The sequence below is a fragment of the Dromiciops gliroides genome, chromosome 1 (genome assembly GCF_019393635.1).
Source record: "Dromiciops gliroides isolate mDroGli1 chromosome 1, mDroGli1.pri, whole genome shotgun sequence".
In the NCBI taxonomy this organism is placed as follows: domain Eukaryota; kingdom Metazoa; phylum Chordata; class Mammalia; order Microbiotheria; family Microbiotheriidae; genus Dromiciops; species Dromiciops gliroides.
This window is the reverse complement of record NC_057861.1, coordinates 268,213,548-268,232,282: the sequence shown is the minus strand read 5'-3', so window position 1 is coordinate 268,232,282 and position 18,735 is coordinate 268,213,548. Positions and strand designations below refer to the sequence as shown.

Genomic DNA, 18,735 nt, shown 5'->3' with positions numbered 1-18,735 from the left:
CTAGGAGAGTAGCCATGAGATTGAAGCACAAGGGATGGATGAAAGAGATTTTGCAGAGGTTTAATCAATAAGACTTGGCTTCTGATTTGGTATGTGTTCAATAAATACTGAATTTAATTGAGTTGAATTTGGATAAAAATCTTATCCTAAAAATATGCCATATCCATGTTTCAGAGATAATATCTAAATAATAAAAAAGCATTTTTAATCATTAGGATTTATATAAGGAAAATTTTCCTTGTTATTATTATTATAAATAGAATGAGAAGCCACTGGAGAAAGTAGGGTTAGTTCCCTCTGACTAGAGGTCTTTAAGAAATAATTGGTATGAGGAGGCAGCTAGGTGGTACAGTGGATAAAGCACTGGCCTTGGACTCAGGAGGACCTGAGTTCAAATCCAGCCTCAGACACTTGACACTTACTAGCTGTATGACCCGGGGCAAGTCACTTAACCCTCATTGCCCTGCAAACAAAAGAAAGAAAGAATCAGCATGTCTCAGAGGAAATTCATTTTAGGTATGGGCCAGACTAAATAGTCTCTGAAGCCTCCTCCCCCAAAAAGATTATTTCATTCTTCAAAGGATATAAGAACACATAAGGTTTTTTGATTTTCCTCAAAATTATGACATATCTTATTCTCCCAGTTTTAAAAATGGGGTCTTGGTGATATGATGAGTGTTAAATATCCTCTTCAAGGCCAGGAAAAGGACACAATCTTTCTGCTTTCCAGACTAGACCCCTTCATTTAGACTTTTCTCGAAAATCTTATAGAATTTGGTCGACTTTTGCTTCTACTCTATATAATCATGTCTATGCCTATACATTTCCCTTGTCAATTTCAAATTCTTCTTATGTATGGGGGTTATCCACATTATGGATTATATGAAACTAATTTGACATCCCACACTCGTTTCTCTATTACTCTTTGCACATTCCTGAGTTGTTGGCTGTCTTTCTCAACCCTTATATCCTCAAAGAATGTAAATAAATACTAATATTAGCCTCATCTAAATGTGACTTGGAAGGAAGACATCCTGCATAAAGTCATATAGGGTATTCCAAAGTCAAATGCTGTATAAATGAATTTTTGATTATTTGCTCTTTTGGATTAAAGCTATCTCAGGCTGCTTTGCTTAGCAAAAGTAAGGTCCTCACTCTTCAATTGGAGACCAGGAGAAAACACCAAGGGCATTAGGATACCTGACACAACACAAAAAGTTCCTTCTTTGTCTAGTATCAAAGTATGATCCTGGAAATATAGATTTCACCATATTCTCTATAGTAAAAACAGAAAGTAGTAGATTTCTATGACATAAAAGCATTGACTGAATTTAGTATATCTATCAATCTGTCACTTAATCACCTAGTATTTATTAGGTACCTATTATATGCCAAACACTGTAATGAGCATGCTGAGAGAAAGGCAAAAATAACCCATGCTCTCAAAGAGTATATCTCCCCTAGTCTTAGTTTTTCTTCGATGTAAAATGAGGATAAAAATGCCTTTATTGAAAACCTCTACAGATTGGTATGAACATCAGATGGGATAAGAACCCCTAGCCCATACTCACAGTTTAATATGCAAATAACTATGGACAAATAAAATGTTTAAAAAAGAACATGTTTTAAAAAAAAACATTTCCTATCAATATTTGATTTGGAAAAATGTATGCAATTGAGATATGCAGCTCTGAAACTTGTAAGCTTAAATGCACTTAACTACATATAAGATTATTACTTGCAATTTAGCTAAAATCACACACTTTTAATAATGGAGATTTCAAATGTGCATATGATATTACAGATATAATCACCTGTAAGATGCTATATCCTGAGCTGACATTGTTTCCTTGTGTTATGTTGAGGGGAAAGTGGAACCTACTTTATGAACCCCTTATCACCTCATTATTATGAATGATCTAACTAAAAAGAAAAGTAAATGTTTGTTTAATAAAAAATAATAATTTATCCAGGGCATTGTCATGTGAATTATGTTTAGTTTATAATTTCTTCACACTTCAGATATTATATTTAACCTATTTGTTTCAAGTTTCTACTTGTAACCTTGAAAGATAATTCACAAGAAATATCATTAGATGTAAAGCCAAAAGTGTGTACATTCAACTCAGCATTAAAGGATTACTCAAGGGGTATTTTCAAGGGAAAAAAATCCTGAGGCCACTTCTTCCAATATTAATATTCATTTTCTTAATGGCTAAAGTAATGGTATACTGGGGGGTTTTTATAGAAAGCTTATTAAATGGAAGAACAGATAGATTAATAATATAATATTTTATATAGAAAGGTAAAATAATACTGTATAGATCACTGGAGATTACATAATTTCTTGGATGTCCATATAATAAAGCACTTTAACTGATTAATAAAATAGCTATAGTATCTGGCTAGGTTATGTGATTGCTGAACTAAACTAGAAATTATGATACAGTGAAGTAAAATACAAAGAGATATTGTGATTCTGTGGAGAAAATTAATGCTGAAAAATGAATAAGAACCACTTTACTTAATAAAAATGTTATGATAAGAGTGGTTTTATCATAGTACTGTAATTTTAAGCATACAATTGTATTGCTTTATTTTAATACCATATCAGAGCTTCAACGATTTATAAGCAGTAGAAGGTTCAGCACACTGCTATTTGGAGATGTATGTCTATGTGGGTATCTATGTATTTGGATATATAGCATATTTTAATGCAAGAATTTAGTGAACATGTGGTGCGGTGGTACTTTGTCTTTATAGTCAACTCATGATGTGAATTGTACTTCTTGTTGTTTAGTCATTTTAGTTGTGTCTGACTGGTTTCATGACCCTGTATGGGGTTTTTCTTGGCAAAAATACTGGAATTATTTGCCATTTCCTTATCCACTGGATTAGGCACATAGAAATTAAGTGACTGGCTCAGGGTCACACAGCTAGCTAGTGAGTGTCTGCGGTCACATTTGAACTCAGGTCTTCCTGACTTCCATCCCAGTGCTCTATCCACTGAGTCACCTACCTGCATCCTTGAATTTGTACACTTTGTGTAACATTTGTGATGAACTTTTAATATTCTGTCCTGCTGGCTTCTCCCTGTATGTCATCCTAATTTAGTGCCTCTTCGCCCTTTTTATAGTCATTGTGTAGATAGCAAGTGCAAGCTGACTTTAATATATTAACCTGTTAAAGCATAAATGAAAGATACATTTATTTTCAAAAAAAGAACATCCTAGAGTCATATCCACATCTTGGTAGTTCCATACTATTTGAAATATTATATTTTTTGAACTCCTTCATTATGAGAAGACAATGAAATCTGGTGATCTATGTGGAAAGGGAATATGATGCAGGGAGAAGCACCTTGGACCTGGAGTCACAAAGACCTAGGATCAGCTCTCCTCTCTGACATCAGCTGCATGACCTACCATCAGGTTATCTCCCCGAGTCTCAGTTTCCTCCGATGTAAAGTGAAGATAAAAATGTATTTATTGCAAACCTGTACAGGTTGGCATGAGCATCAAATGAGATGAGAACCCCTACACTAGATAGACAAATCAGCTGTGTGACCCTGGGCAGCCTCTTAGAGATTGTTTTCTCATGTGTAAAGTTGTGATAATAATACTTGGAAAGCATAACTCATGGGGTTGTTGTGAGGAACAATGAAATAATGTATGCAAAGTGCTTTTTTAACCATAATGTGCTATAGAAATTTTCACTATTATTATTATATTGTATTATCTACTATGTCAGAATCCATTTTAAACACATATTAACAAGGTCTCTTGAAGTCAATGAAGTATTATTGAGCCTGATTATTCCCATTCTCATTGCTCCTATTAATGCCCTCAATTGAGGAAGGGAGGATTGGATAAATTCTCCACAGGAGGCAAGCACTTCATGCCCCAACACATTAGTATTATCAAGTCTTTATGGAATAGTCCTTCTTCACTCACACATAATCACAGCACACTGCTGAATGGGAAAAGATGAAGTGTGAACTAGTCGAGATGTTGCTACCCTATGGTTCTCTAGCAAATGTTTTTCCACATCCCAGAACCTCCTAAAAATTGGGCAGAAACAAGCTGAATGACAAGGAAGATTTATAAGGAATAAAGGTAGTCAACTATCTCTTCCAAGGTCTTTAAATGTACCCAGGCAATAATCAAGAATGTGGGGTTTTTTTTCATTTTACAAATAAACCAGAAGTCCAAATAAGTAATTTTCCCTGAGTAATTGAGTGAGTTAATGAAATGGGAAGGTAGGACTCTAACTCAGAACTTGGAAGGTCAAGATCTCTTTTCATGGTTCTCATTAACTGTCACTTTTCCCACATGATACTATTTTATACAATAGTTGGAAATGATAAAGGAAAAATGTATCCTGTAGCATGACAGTGCTACATGTTAAAATGATCTACTAGCTGAGCAGGTAGGTGGCACATTGGATAAAGCACAGGCCCTAAATTCAGGAAGATCTGAGTGCAAATGTGGCCTCAGACACTTGACACTTACTAGCTGTGTGACCCTGGGCAAGTCACTTAACCCTCATTTCCCTGGGAAAAAAAAAAAACTAAAATTATCTACTAGCAACACAGCTACATCTGTCATTTCTATGTTTAGCTTTTAAAGGCATTTCACAACTTGAACCCTGACTAATTTTCCAGTCTTCTTATGTCTTCCTCCCCACCATGCATTCTGTGATCTACTGACACTGGCTTCCTTGCCGTTCTTCTCACACAACTTCATCTCTCAACCCTGCACATTTTTTTGGTATTGCCTAATTTTGGGGGGGTGGCAATGAGGGTTATGTGACTTACTCAGGGTCACACAGCTAGTATGTGTCAAGTGTCTGAGGTCCGATTTGAACTCAGGTCCTCCTGAATCCAGGGCCAGTGCTTTTTCCACTGTGCCACTTAGCTGCCTCTACCCTGCACATTTTCATTGACTATCTCCCATGCATGGAATGGTCTCCCTCATCTCTGCTTCCTGGCTTCCTTCAACTTCTCAGCAAAAGCCCCATCTTCTGTAAGAAGGCTTTCCCTTCTTAATCCTTCTTAATCTTAATTCCTTCCCTATGAGATCATCCCTAATTTATCCTGTCTGTAAATATTTTGCATATAGTTCTTTTCATATTGTCTCTGCTGTCAAGACTATGAGAGCAGAGATTGGTATTATTTTTGGTTTTTCTTCTATCCCCAGAGTTTAGCATAATGCCTTGCATGTTATTATTGTTATTGTTGTTCAGTCATACCAGTTGGCTCTTCATGACCCCATTTCGGATTATCTTGCAAAGATTTCTCTAGCTCATTTTACAGCTGAGGAAACTAAGTCAAGTTACTTGTCCAGGGTCATACAACTACTACATGTCTGGGGCCAGACTTGAACTCAGGTCTTCCTGATTCCAGGCTTAGTGCTCTATCTACTGTGCCACTTAGCTACCTATAACAGTCATATTTAAGCATGTGGTAGGTGCTTAATAAATGTTTATTGACTTGTGGACACTGACGTTAACTGTGGGAAGTTTCTAGCTGTTCCATATGCTCATGAAGTGGGGGAAAGGGTGGGGAGCATAGTACATGGAAAGAACAATGACTCAGGAGTCAGAGGATTTTAGGGCCAGTTCTTCCTTCTTAAGTGATCTTCAGCAAGTCATTTAATATCCATGGACCTCAGTTTTCTCAATTGAAGCATGAGATAGTTGTACTAAACAGTTCTAGAGACCTAATCCAACCTCAACATCTAAGATACTATGGATTTATTTGCAAATGGTTCAGGATACAAGGCCATGTTATAGTGGCTCTGTAGAGGTAGTCCCTACTAAGTATGTCAAAAGATACAGCTGCTAAGTGGTGGTCTGTCCTGGAGAAAAAGAAACCTTGAGATTGAAATACTTTAGGGAATGACTAATTTTTTTTTTAAAAAGCACACAGAAGAAATAAATTATTTAACCTCTCTGGGCCTCAGTTTCCTCATCTGTAAAATGAGAGGGTTAGACTAGATGCCTCTAATGTTTCTTCCAGTGCTATAACTGTGATATACTGTGATTTCTCAAGTGATGATGGAGCTGAGAGTTATGTGTGTTTTAATGGCTTACATTTATGCAGAATGCAATAGTTTGTAAAGCAATTTCAGAAACATAATTTCATTCCATCTTCATGACAACCCTCTGAGATAGGTAGTAGGAGCAATAGCCCTCCTTTGCAAACAAAAAAATCTTAAGCTCAGGGTGGTGCTCACATAGCTAGTAAGTGGCAGACCCAAGTCTTCTGACTTAAAATCCAGAGATCTTTCTTTGATAATACTGTTAACTGTAAGGGACCTTCCTCTAGGCTTACCCACCCACACTACCTTATCATAACATATAGGTGGCACAGTGGATAGATCTCTGAACCCAGAGTCAGCAAAACCTGAGTAAAAACAGCCTGTTCTGAAACTATTTGACCCTGAGCAAGTCACTTAACCTCTATTAGCCTCAGTTTCTTCATCTAGAAAATAAAGATAATAAAAGCAACTTCCTTCCAGGTTTTAAGGATCAAAATGAGATATTCGTAAAGTGCTTTGCAAATCTGAAAGCACTGTATAAATACTTGTGATTAATGCTAATCATACCTGGCATTTAGATAGCACCTTAAGATTTGCAAAGTGTTTTACATACACTTAAATTTGATCCTTACAAAAAATGGTGGGAGAACTGAACTGAAAAAAGTGATGTGCCTTGCCCACACAGTCCACCCAGATAGCAAGAGTTTGATGTGGGATTTGATAAACATGTCTTTGTTTTTTAGTGCAGGTCCAAAACTCTATGCGCAATGCTACCCTGGCCTCTCATTTTAGCTGAGAGTCTAACCTAGACTACATTAGGCAAGCATACTGCAGATGAATACTGTTCTAGCCTTGATAGTGGCTGAGTAGCCTGTTGTAGGGAGAAATTCATATGATTTTCTTTTGTTTGTTCAGAAAAAAAAAAAACATTAATTCAGAGCTAACATAGAGTATCTAGGCATATGTGCTTTATATTTAACTTGAGATGCCTAAGACATGCATGTTGGCTTATGTAATTTTTCTTTTGAAAGCAGATTGAAATTTGGTGGTGTATTCTCTTTGGTCTTTCTATACCAGTAAAAATATATTTAGGCATTAATTCACACTATAGCTATGGGAAACTATTACAGGTTAATTTTAATGTGCCAATAAGATCATAGTAAATAGTTAAAACCCTCTGGAACCTTGCCATGATAGTTTCTACCTACAGTTTTATGCAAAAGAACAACAGACATTTCCATGCCAGGGCATATTCATGGGGTGTAAAACAAAGAAAACCAATCATCTCTCTCCAGGCTACATAAGTAAGGCTATGGAGAAAATACTGCATTCCATCTGAGGTAATGCACCATGCTATGAAAAGGACATTGACAAATGGGAAAGGAGCTGGCAAAGGACAAAAAGGGATGAAATGTTTGGCCAAATGACCGAAGGGAAATGGCTAGAAATACTATAAATATTAAAATTGCAAAAAGAAAAACGTGGAACAAAACTCTTTAGCTTTATTCCCATAACATGGAGGAAGGGGGACAATTAGTCAAAAAGCTATAAACAAAGATAAGAGAAATGAAGTTATGATCATTACAAAAATGTAAATGAGACAGCAAAGAGTCATAGGAGATTGTGAGTTCAGAGATAGTGGAAGTTAGGCCAAAAAAATCTACAATTAGAATGTTAGAATAATTTTGAAAACTACATCTGTATTATAGAAAAATGGATTGAATGACCTTTAATATTTCTTACAACTAAAATAATGGGTACAAACCAAACTGGTGGATAAATCTCTGGTTGAACTTGAATAATTTCTATGCATTTTTCTGTTATTCAATCAGTTAGTTAAAATATTACTAGGCTTTCAGTTATAAAACCTGTAAATACTTTATCCAGCTTGAAAGAGAAATTAACAAATATAGAGAGAAAATATCAAACGAAAATGCTGCATGCCTGGGTGGTATATATTATAAAGTAGTATTTTTAACTGCTCTAGTTTTTTGAAAAGTCACTAAAATACTACTGCTTCTATTAATTTTAAATATTTATCATATCAAAGGTCTCTACAACCAAGATAGTTTAATGACAATATAATTGACCCATAGTACTCTATACAATTATTAGTTAAAACTGTATTGAGCTGAGCAGTAATAAATTAAAATTTCTATGGCAATTATACCTTAATTTAATTTTTTTCTTCTTCCTTTTAAATCTTAAAGTTATGCAGTGTAATTTTGCACTGTGTACCAACAAATCTTTTTTTCTCTTTGCAAAATTATATCCCATTTTATCCAAATTTGCTTAGCCAACTTAGAAGTATGTTCTTTTTTAGATTTCTATTACTTGGGCCTCTCCAATGTGCTAATTTTTCAGTTTACTTCTCTGTACATCTTCCCTTTAATCTATTATCTTTTTGATTTTGAAGTTCTCCACATTGGATGCCCTGTCCTAGATTGTTTATCCAAACTTTTGCAGAAAGGGACTCTTACATTTTCCCCCCATATGACAGATGTTGAAAAGTTCCCAGGGTGCCAAGGAATTGTAATAGCAATGAAAGAATCAACACCCAAGTAAAGTAATTAGTCTCAGATGTTTCATTCCCCATCGGTATAAGATTTAGGAACTGTGTGGTAAATGAGGTGAAAGCTGATAAGGTGTAGAAATTACTGAACATGGGTTAGGAGTGTCAGAAAATATGAGTATACCTCACAAATTGTTCTTTTAATGTATAGATTCAGAAACATTTGACTGAAATATGACAAAACAAAGCCACACACTAAACTTACCCTCCTTCACCTGTTGCTCACCCAAGTTTCAACTAAAAACTTTAGCTTCATAGCTATATGCCTTATTGACAATTGGAAAGTAGAAGTGACAAATATATTGCATATCTGGAATTTTCTAAATATGGAATCCCATATGAAATAATAGATCATTACCTCAGTTTATTTAATATAAACTTCCCCCTTGTTGTCTTTTGGTAGTTGTCAGCCAACAGAATTTTGTAATTGGGGTTTTGATTGACTTTCAATCATTTCCATTATATACACAAGAACAGCTTTGGAATTGTGTCTAAAATTTCTTTTTCTCATCAATCAAGAAGCATTTCCTAAGCACCTATAATGTGCCAAGCTTTGTGCTAAGCATTGGTGATATAAAAACCAAAATGAAATAGTTGGATGGTGTAGTCAATAGAGTGTTGGACCTGGAGCTGTGAATGTTTGGACTCTTAACTAGCTGCACAATGACCCCAAGCAAGTCATTTAACCTCCTCCATTTCCCCATCAGCAAAATGAAGGTAATGACACCACTTCCTCAGGTTGTTGTGAGAATCAACTGAGCTAATATTCATAAAGAACTTTGTAAACCTTAAAGGGAACATAAATCCTTGCAATAATGATGACAATAATAATAGCTAACATTTATACAGCACTTACTGTGTGCCAAGTGCTTTACAAATATTAGCTCATTTGATCCTCTCAACAACCCTCTCATTATCCCCATTTTACTGTTTAAGAAACTGAGGCAAATGGAGATGCACTGACTTGACCAGTGTCACACAGCTAAGTATCTGAGTCCAGATTTTAACTCAGAACTTCATAGCTACAGGCCCAGAACTTTAACCACTTCACCACCAGCTGCCTCTTAATGATGGTGATGACATAGTCTTTGCCTTCGAGGAGCTTACATTCTATATGGGAAGACAGCATGTGCATAAATAAGTATTTAAAAATTTGTTCAAAATAAAAACAAGCTAAATTTGGGTGAGGAAAGGTACTAGTAATTGAGGGGGTCAGGAAAGACTTCACTTATAAGGTGGTACTTAAGCTGAGTTTTGAAGGAAATGAGATTCTTTTTTTTTTCTTTTTTTGGTGAGGCAGTTGGGGTTAAGTGACTTGCCCAGGGTCACAGCTAGTAAGTGTTAAGTGTCTGAGACCAGATTTGAACTCAGGTCCTCCTAAATCTATGGCTGGTGCTCTATCCATTACCTAGCTGCCCGAGGAAATGTGATTCTATGGGGAAGAAGGAGAATGTATTCAGGTGGGGAGGACAGCTGATTCAAAAACCTGGAAGTGGGAAAGTGTGTTGTGAGAGGCATAGCAAAAACAAAACTGTCTAGACCGTAGAGTGAGAGGAAGGGAGCAATGTCTAACAAGGTAGGTTGGGGCCAGGTTGTGAAGGACTTTCAGAAATAAACAGAGAAGATCTCGATGGCAAGAAGGAGCCATTGGGGTTTACTGAGTAGGAGAATCACATGGTGCCATCCTCACTTTAGGAGAATCACATTGGCAACCATACACTGGCTGCTTTGGAGAGGGAAGGGTCTGAGATAGAGAAACCAATTGTGAGATTACTGCTGTCATGTAGGAGAAAGAGGACGAGGGTCTGAATACTCATTGCATTCCCATAAACAGAGAAAAAGGGATCCATGTGAGAGATGTTACGTAAATAAAAAGGGCAAGAGAGAGTGAAGAGTCCTGGGTAATGCCAAAGTTGTGAAGCTGGATAACTTGGAAGAATGGCAGTGCCCTCAACAGAATTAAAGACGTTTAGAAGCATCATTCATTGAATGATACATGGTGAGGACTAGTTTTTAATGTCATGCCAAGGCAAAGTTACATTTGTCAGCATTCCCAGTTTCTGTTTCATTAGAAATAACTCTATATCACTTACGTAGTTACTGCCCTTTATGTCTTCTACTTACTTGTGATGAAATTTTTCTCCTCTCCTTTACACATCTGAATCATTTAAAACAGGATAAATCACACTTTAGAACATAATAATAAAGATAAAAGAAATGTACGGTTTAGCTATGAAATAATGAGACTGCTCATATCAGAACATTGTCCTTCAAAGTAGTTCCCATGGGAGGTGAAACATTTATTCCAGTAATGACACCAGTGCTCAAAACATTTCTTGCAAATGCTTTTTGGGCATTGTGTTTAAAGATAGTGTATGGGCAGCACAAGAATAACATCCATATGATTTTATAGTCATGTCTTATTTCTGAGCCCCAAATGTAATTACCTATTTTGATCATTTACCTGATTCTCCAGATGTAGTTTGAAATGATTCTTGGCTTTTTGCAAAGATCAAATCCATCCTCAGAGAATGAAAATTAGTCACCATTCTCATAAGGGAAAGTTTAGAGTCAGGGCCAAAACAAGGCCTCAATTTTGCAGCATGGTCTTTGTAGTACTATCTTCTCCCCATAGAATTGTAGTAAGCTTATCAAACAGGTTTGTGTTCAGGCCATACTTCTTCATGAAGTTCAGAATGGTAGAATAGTATTTGGTCCTCAATTTTAAATGAACAAGAGACCAGCTGAGAGGGTTACTATTTTTTAGTTCAGCTACATAGGCTCACTGGTTCTGACATACAGTCACACAAAGAGCCAGTGTGGTACTACCACTTTCTTCTGTTTGGACATTGATACACTCTTCGATGTCTGTTCTCTCTTCCCCTCAGTCAGAACTGCTTTTAATGACCTGCTGTGCTTGGTATTACCATTTCATTCAACCAGTGCACGGCATGGAGGCTAACAGATTCAAGACTCTATCTGGCATCAGCACATGCAGCCTTGAAGCTGGAAGCTAAATAAACATACATCCTCTCTCTGATACCCCATCATTCCCCACCCCCTATTTGATATAATAGAGCTGCATAGCTATCCATGATGTTAGTTTAGTAATATATTATCTGATTCCTTTTATGATATGTATGCACATACAGGATATTTATGTGCTCTGATAACATGTGACTTTCACTGTCACTATTTTTTGTAAGACTTATTTCTTTGAAAACCTTGATGCCGTTAGAAATATGCAAATAGTGGTAATATACCTTTTTCCCAGGGTTGATGTGAGGATAAAATAAGATATTTGAAAAATGAATTGCAAACTATAAGCCACTTTATAAATGTTATTATTATTGTTGTTGTTATTATTACTGAAAATTCTATTTAGAATTTTAATGCTATGTCTTAATGCCCTTGGAGAAGAATTATGGTAATCAGCTGGGTGGTACACTGGATAAAGTATTGGACCTGGAGTCGGGAAGATCTGATTTCAAATCCAGCTGTAAGGGGCTAAAATTCTAGATAGTTTTTCTAAAATATCTAATGAGTGGTCGCCAATAAATTATAAGCTTTAACAAGAGTTAGACTTTTAAGCATTTATTAAGGAGAATAAGAATTTGGTAAAGAGAGAGAGAAAGGCCTAGATTCATCTATCTATTAAAGGGAGAGAGCATTCCTAGCTCCACTCTCAACCAGAGTCCTGATGAAAGAGAGCAAGAGAGCCAGCCTTGCCCCCTCTTCCTCCCACAAGCAAACGTCATTTCCTGAGGTCAGAGAGCCACATGTCTTGCCCTCAGATGCCTTCTCCTCATGGCAGAGTTTGCTACAGTAAGTCTCCAGCAGGTGGCATCATTCCAATCGTTACACAGCCTTAGATACTTACTAGTTATTGGGACTGCTTAACCTGTCTGCCCCAATTCCCTCAACTATAAAATGAAGCTAATAATTGCATCTACCTCTCACAGTATCATGAGGATCAAAAAAGTTAATATTTGTAAAGCACTTAGCACATTACCTGGTATATAGTTGGTGCTTCATAAATGCTTCCTTCCTTTTTCAGATAAGAGTGTACAGGGTAGAGTGGATTATGGGTAAGGGCACTGAATTAGATCAGAAAACCTGGATTCTCTGCCTTAACCAATAGTGTGACCTTAGATAAGCAGCTTCACCTCTCAGTGGGTCCATTTCCTCCTATGTAATATAGTAATATCAGAAATGAGTGGTTTGAACTGGGAGACCTGTAAGGTGCCATATAGCTCCAAAATTTTAGGATTTTTATCTCTGTCGACAACTGGCTCAGATTCTGGGATGCCAAGGCATTCGGAGAGTGCTTACCCAGCATGTAACCAACCCAAACTCCTAATATACAGATTCCAAACTAAGTGTGGTTGACTGCCACTGTCTTCATGGAAGCAGGAACATTTCCTCTGCTTTCAGGAGCTATCTGAGGCCAGGACCCAGCAATATTTTTCCACTTCTTCCTCTATGCTTATACCTAGGCAATCATTTAACCATCTACTGTTTGTTCTTACATATTTTTGAGTGGTTGTAAGCATCTTTGTAATAAACACAATTTATAGGACAGTGGGGTTGATTATTAGTTTCACTCATAGAGCACTGGACTCTATAATTTCTATCCAGGCAATTAGTAGGCTTCATAATAAATAATAGCATGGTTATTTTCTCTAGGAAAGTCTAGAGCCAAACTTTGAATACCTAGCAATTTGCATGTATTGTTTCCTTATAGATCCTTTGGCTCTCCTAGCAGCTAGGTCTGCATCAGCCATCTGTCCTAATCCATCAAATAAACAAGCCAACACACTCTTATTAAGCACCTACTACTGCCAGGCTCAGTGCTAAGTACTAGAGATACAAATAAGGCAAAAACCTTCAAGGCACTCACAAGAACAATCTGTCCTTGCTGTGTGGCCCTCAGTAGGATTGATTTGGAAGAGAGAAGACACATATGTACACAATTTTAATATAGATTAGAATATATGTATATAAAAAGTATTGCTTCCACCTGACAAACTATGGTACTTGGCCAAATGCACAACTATTATAAATATACTTCATAAGTAGTCATTCATTTACAATTATTTTTTAATGATTGAAGAGAGAAAAATAAAAGTCATGGGAAATATATCCCCAAAAGAAAACTATATTTTTTAATCAGAAAAAAAATCAGTGTTACTTTGATTCCTTCAAGAAACTCCTAGGAAGGGAGCAGCTAGGTGGCTCAGTGGATAAAGCACCAGCCCTGGATTCAGGAGGACCTGAGTTCAAATGTGGCCTCAGACACGTGACACTTACTAGCTGTGTGAGCCTGGACAAGTCACTTAACTCTCATTGCTACACCCCCCAAAAAAGAAAATAAAAGAAACTCCAAGGGGAAAAAAGAGTTATCTTCAGTCCATGTGCATCCCAGAAAAGAAAATGCCTGCTTAAAGAGCTTTCTGTTTATTTTCTTCCCCATCATAAACACAAAATAGATGGGCTATTTACGACCATAGTCAATTTTTTAATCCTGATATTTTGAGTTCCCCAGTTTTCTTCTATATGTTGACTGAAAGAGAAATAACTATTTAAAAACTCCAGGGTACTACTGGATTGAGAGTCACATAGAACCTAGGCTTAAATCCTAGTTCTGCCAACTATGTGACTGTGGGCAAGAAACTAACCCTTCTGAGTCTTAGTTTTCCATTTAAAAAATGAGAATATTGGATTGGATTACCTCCCAGGTCTTCTCTAGCACTAAATCTATAATCTTATTATAGCTTCATAGTCTTTCAGAAAGAGTATTTCAGGGAGTTGCAATTTCTTTGAGTATATAGTAGAATCTATTTCTCAACTTTTGGTTATTTAAATATAAATTCAATTTAATTCAATAGATATTTATTAACCAACTACAACATGCAATGGTATTCAATCAGTCCTATTGCTTAATTGGCTTATTTTTATGACACTTCAAAATTGGCCCTAAAATTATGCCTCAAAGGTTGTATCACTTGTTTTTGCTTTTTCTTTCTCCTCCAAAATTGAATAACTGGCTAACTCATCATGCTCCAAAATATATATCACAGAATATAATAATACTTGTAGTCACATATCTTTCTATAGTAAAGTATTACTTCTCGGTTTAGTTTTACTTAGGTAATAACACTTTATAATAAAAGTGATCTTATCAAAACATTAACATTTAAAATCATACATTAGCATGAACATTGTATCGTTACACAATTTGAAAATTTTCTCAATGGCATGAGAGTTTAGGAACTGAGATGCCCACCATGTGAATAAGATCATTTGGAATTCACTGAACCATTTCTCTTCAGTTTTATATGTTACAACACACAATCATTATCAATATTTAAAATATTTCTTTTGGGTCTGCACATTAAGTACCTTTGCAAACAAACCATAGTAATCAAACAGTGGGTAGAAGATACCAAAAATGATAAGTAAATCTTTGCATTCCCAGTGTGATCTACAAAATAAACCAGCCAGTCAGGATGTGGGAGGCAGGGAAAGGTCAACCATCCATTGGGTTGAACCAAAATATTTCACTAGGGGGAGATTAGACTATCACATTATCTTTTCACCTATCCAGCAGTACAGTATCCTTTGTATATCCTTTGACTTTTTGGTACCCTAGACCAGTGGGGTCAAACTCAAGTAAAAATGGGGGCCACTAAACCATACATGAGGATCCCTGAAGGCTAAATATTGACTTATAAAACTACATATTAACATTATGTTTTAGTGTATTTTATTTTCTGAAATATTTTCCAATTACATTTTACCCTGGTGCAAGCAGCACTCAGGAATGTTGTGGGCTTGCATGCTGGTGATGTATTTGACACCTTGGCCTTAGATAACTGATACATCAATGAAATGATCTGTCAATTTAAGTGAGTATATATTCAACCTTTATAAAATTACTATTTCTGAATGGTACTACCAACCATTTCTTTTGTGATTAGTTGTATTTCTGTTTATGGTCATATATGACCCACAAATTATGATTTTTTTTTTTTTACAGAATGAGACAAGGTAATGTTAACAATGTCATGGACACTGAGCTTTGTATGTTCACTTAGGAACAAATTATGAAATACTATGACTCTAAAGCATTCTTTCTATCAGAATGGCATTTGTGTGTTTATGTATCTGTAATACATGAATTTAATAAGGTGATTGTTTCTTTGCATCACTATTGGTAACAGCAAAAATGTGTAATTTCATATTTGCACTTGGTATATACTTCATTTTTAAATGTATGTATATGCAAGTCAATGAATTTGAGACTGGATAATAGAACAATGGTAGAGGGATTGCAGCCTGCTTGAGGAATAAGTATAAGCAACTCACCTAAAATCTGGATAGAATGTTAGCACCCTTCTCTTTTTCCTACTGTTGATGCTGCTACTTCATGGACAATTTGAAATTCTCTTTCATTTGATGTATCTTGAGTTGGACATGCTGATCAGTTTTTTCCCTCCAAATTGTTCAGTCAACCATCTTAGAGACAATGTGATGCATTTGTGATACTCCACATAAATTATTTAGATATATTTTTATATTTGTTGATCTATATATAATAGACACTCCCCTCAAAAAACATCCATAAACTCTCCCCATACAAAGCATTGCCTAAAACCATTAATCTGTCAATTTTTATGAGAAAGGAAGGTAATGACCTTTAATCAATCTACAAGCTTCTGTTAAGTGTCTATTATTTGTCATATACTCTAACTAGATACTGGGGATACAAAGTAGAAAGTTACATTTACCTTTGATAGTGGGGTATTTAGCACTGACCATAGCTATGTTGCTTCTCAATGTCACATCACTTCTGGCAAGTTTTAGCATTGTTCTGTAGTTTTTCATCTCAGTCTTTCCTTGTGGACCATTAATGTGGTATTTGGGCAGTAACATTCTGATTTGGTCAGTCATTCCTTAATCGCTGGGCACATTTTGTTTTCCAGATTTGGGTAAACAAAACCTGTTTTTACCCAAATCACACCTGTGTAATTTTGGAAGGCTAGATTCAACAATTAAGGTGCCATATTCTAAATTTTATGTATTAACCAGTTGCATTCTTCCCTACAATTACCTATCATTTACTCTATCCAAATATTTTTAAAAACATATATTACAAAGTGTTTTTTCCATCCAAATTGCACTTGAGACTTCTGCTGAGACCAGTTTTAATTTGTTTTGAAAACTCGGCACTTGTTCATTTCTCAGATCTAAAGTTAGAATCCATTGAGCTGTGCTTCAGTACATTTTCCATTTTCATCTCCTCTTGTCAGAAAGTGTGCCATTCATTTAATCCTTCATTACGACCAAACAGCAATATGTAGACAGGGTGAACAAAATGAGCCATTTTGTTTTAAAACAGATTGCAGATGAAAGGAAACCATTCATTTCGTGCTTACTTGCTGTAATTACTAGACCACTAATTACTCCCAATCACTGACATCCAGGGTCAATGAGGATGACAACAGGAACATCAAAGGCAAGATGGGCTCAGCGAATGACAGGTTTCCCATATTCCAGGCTGCAGTATATTTTTATGGTTACTGTTTTCCAGTCGATGTAGAAAAACATTCAAGATTGCTGAATGTTTACTATTATTTCATTCGCAGTTTGACGGTGAGAACATGTATATGAGTATGACAGAGCCGAGCCAGGACTATGTGCCAGCAAGCCAGGTGGGTTAATTAATCTTCTCTGCCTTGTTTCAAATTGTAATTAAACAAATTCAAAGAGTTGCATTGCAAATGAGTGGCACTATCAGTAACTGCTGCAATCAGGAATAATCATAATTTATAAACAAAGCATTTAAGCCTTGTTTCCAGTTAATGAGATAGAGCTGATAAAACACCGGAGTTGGCGTTTGTTGAAAGATGCTACCTTGTTTCCTCTCCAGAATGCAAGCAGCTGTTTTGCCAGCATGATCTTTCCTAAACAGTTGTTTTACCTTTAGGAAATAAAGTCTTTACAGGTGCAGGTTATTTGTGCTCCTGACTGCAGACAAGTTAATCATTATAAGCTGCACATGTCACAAATAGCTTTAATTATCCGCTGTTAGGCCAGTTTTAGACCAAGTGTTGCTTTTAGAGCAGAAATCATATGGCTGGAGAAGGTTTGCCAAGAGTGAAACCATCAGCAGTACTATAATGATTCTCTCAAAATCTACTGTGAGGTTTTCACTTCCAGGCCAAAATATATAATATGATGAGGCCCTTCAAGGGCATGGTTGAATCCACTTTGCTGAAAAGAGTTGGCAAAGCATTTAGTCAGGAGAAACAACAATGTCAAAAGTACAATGGAAACAAAAGGGACACTTGTACTTAAAAAAAATGCTTGATTATTTGTTTGTCAGACACTTAAAATTAGGTCTTTGGTCCAGAGAGAAAATTTAGAAGCAAAGTGCACTCATTAGAATTATCCCAGATTTCATATACAATGCAAAATAACAGTAATATGGCAAAAGGGGACTGAGGAAGAATTGGGTATGATCATCGTGGGCACCTTTTCTTCCTTGTATTTTATAGCAGTAGTATAATTATTTCAGTTTTTAAGTTTGACAAGTCAGAATGGCAGAAGTATGAATTCATATACACTGATTTGAAATGCCTACCTTCTCTATCTTAATAAGGTAGTTTCTAATTCTAAATCTAAGATCCTAGAATCCTATTCTACCCTTTCTAAAAACTGACCAGAGATAGGTTGTGAAAATGTTGTATAACAATTGTTTTGAAACTTCCATTCTTTGATCAACAATGTTTTTCAGTAAACACTTAGGAATCAACCAAAAATGGTATTTTGGGTTTAAATGTCTCTAGACTCCATTTCATTTTGGTCTGCTGCAGCAGTGATTATGAGAATGCCTTTGGAAGCTTCAATTTTGCATTTAGGACTCTCATGTGACTGAATTCATCAGCTAAAAATGCTCTAAGATCCATAGGTGGTTGTGAATGGAATTGTTTGATTAAAAAATGAAAAATGTTATTATTAATTTTTTTTTCTAACCATCAATCCCCAAACTGTACTGACAAGTTTAGTATTACTATTAGATTAAAGCAACCTCATGTCGTCTCATTTGTGCCTTTAGGG

The 18,735-nt window shown here is 35.9% G+C and overlaps 1 protein-coding gene across 1 annotated transcript in view; it reads left to right on the top strand.

The window, feature by feature from the left end:
• The window catches only part of TOX (thymocyte selection associated high mobility group box), a 380,331-nt gene that overhangs the window by 167,201 nt on the left and 194,395 nt on the right, over positions 1-18,735 (top strand). The window contains exon 2 of the mRNA XM_043988665.1: positions 17,262-17,327. Within this exon, the coding sequence (XP_043844600.1) occupies positions 17,262-17,327 (66 nt within the window). The remainder of the gene's footprint in view (positions 1-17,261; positions 17,328-18,735) is intronic.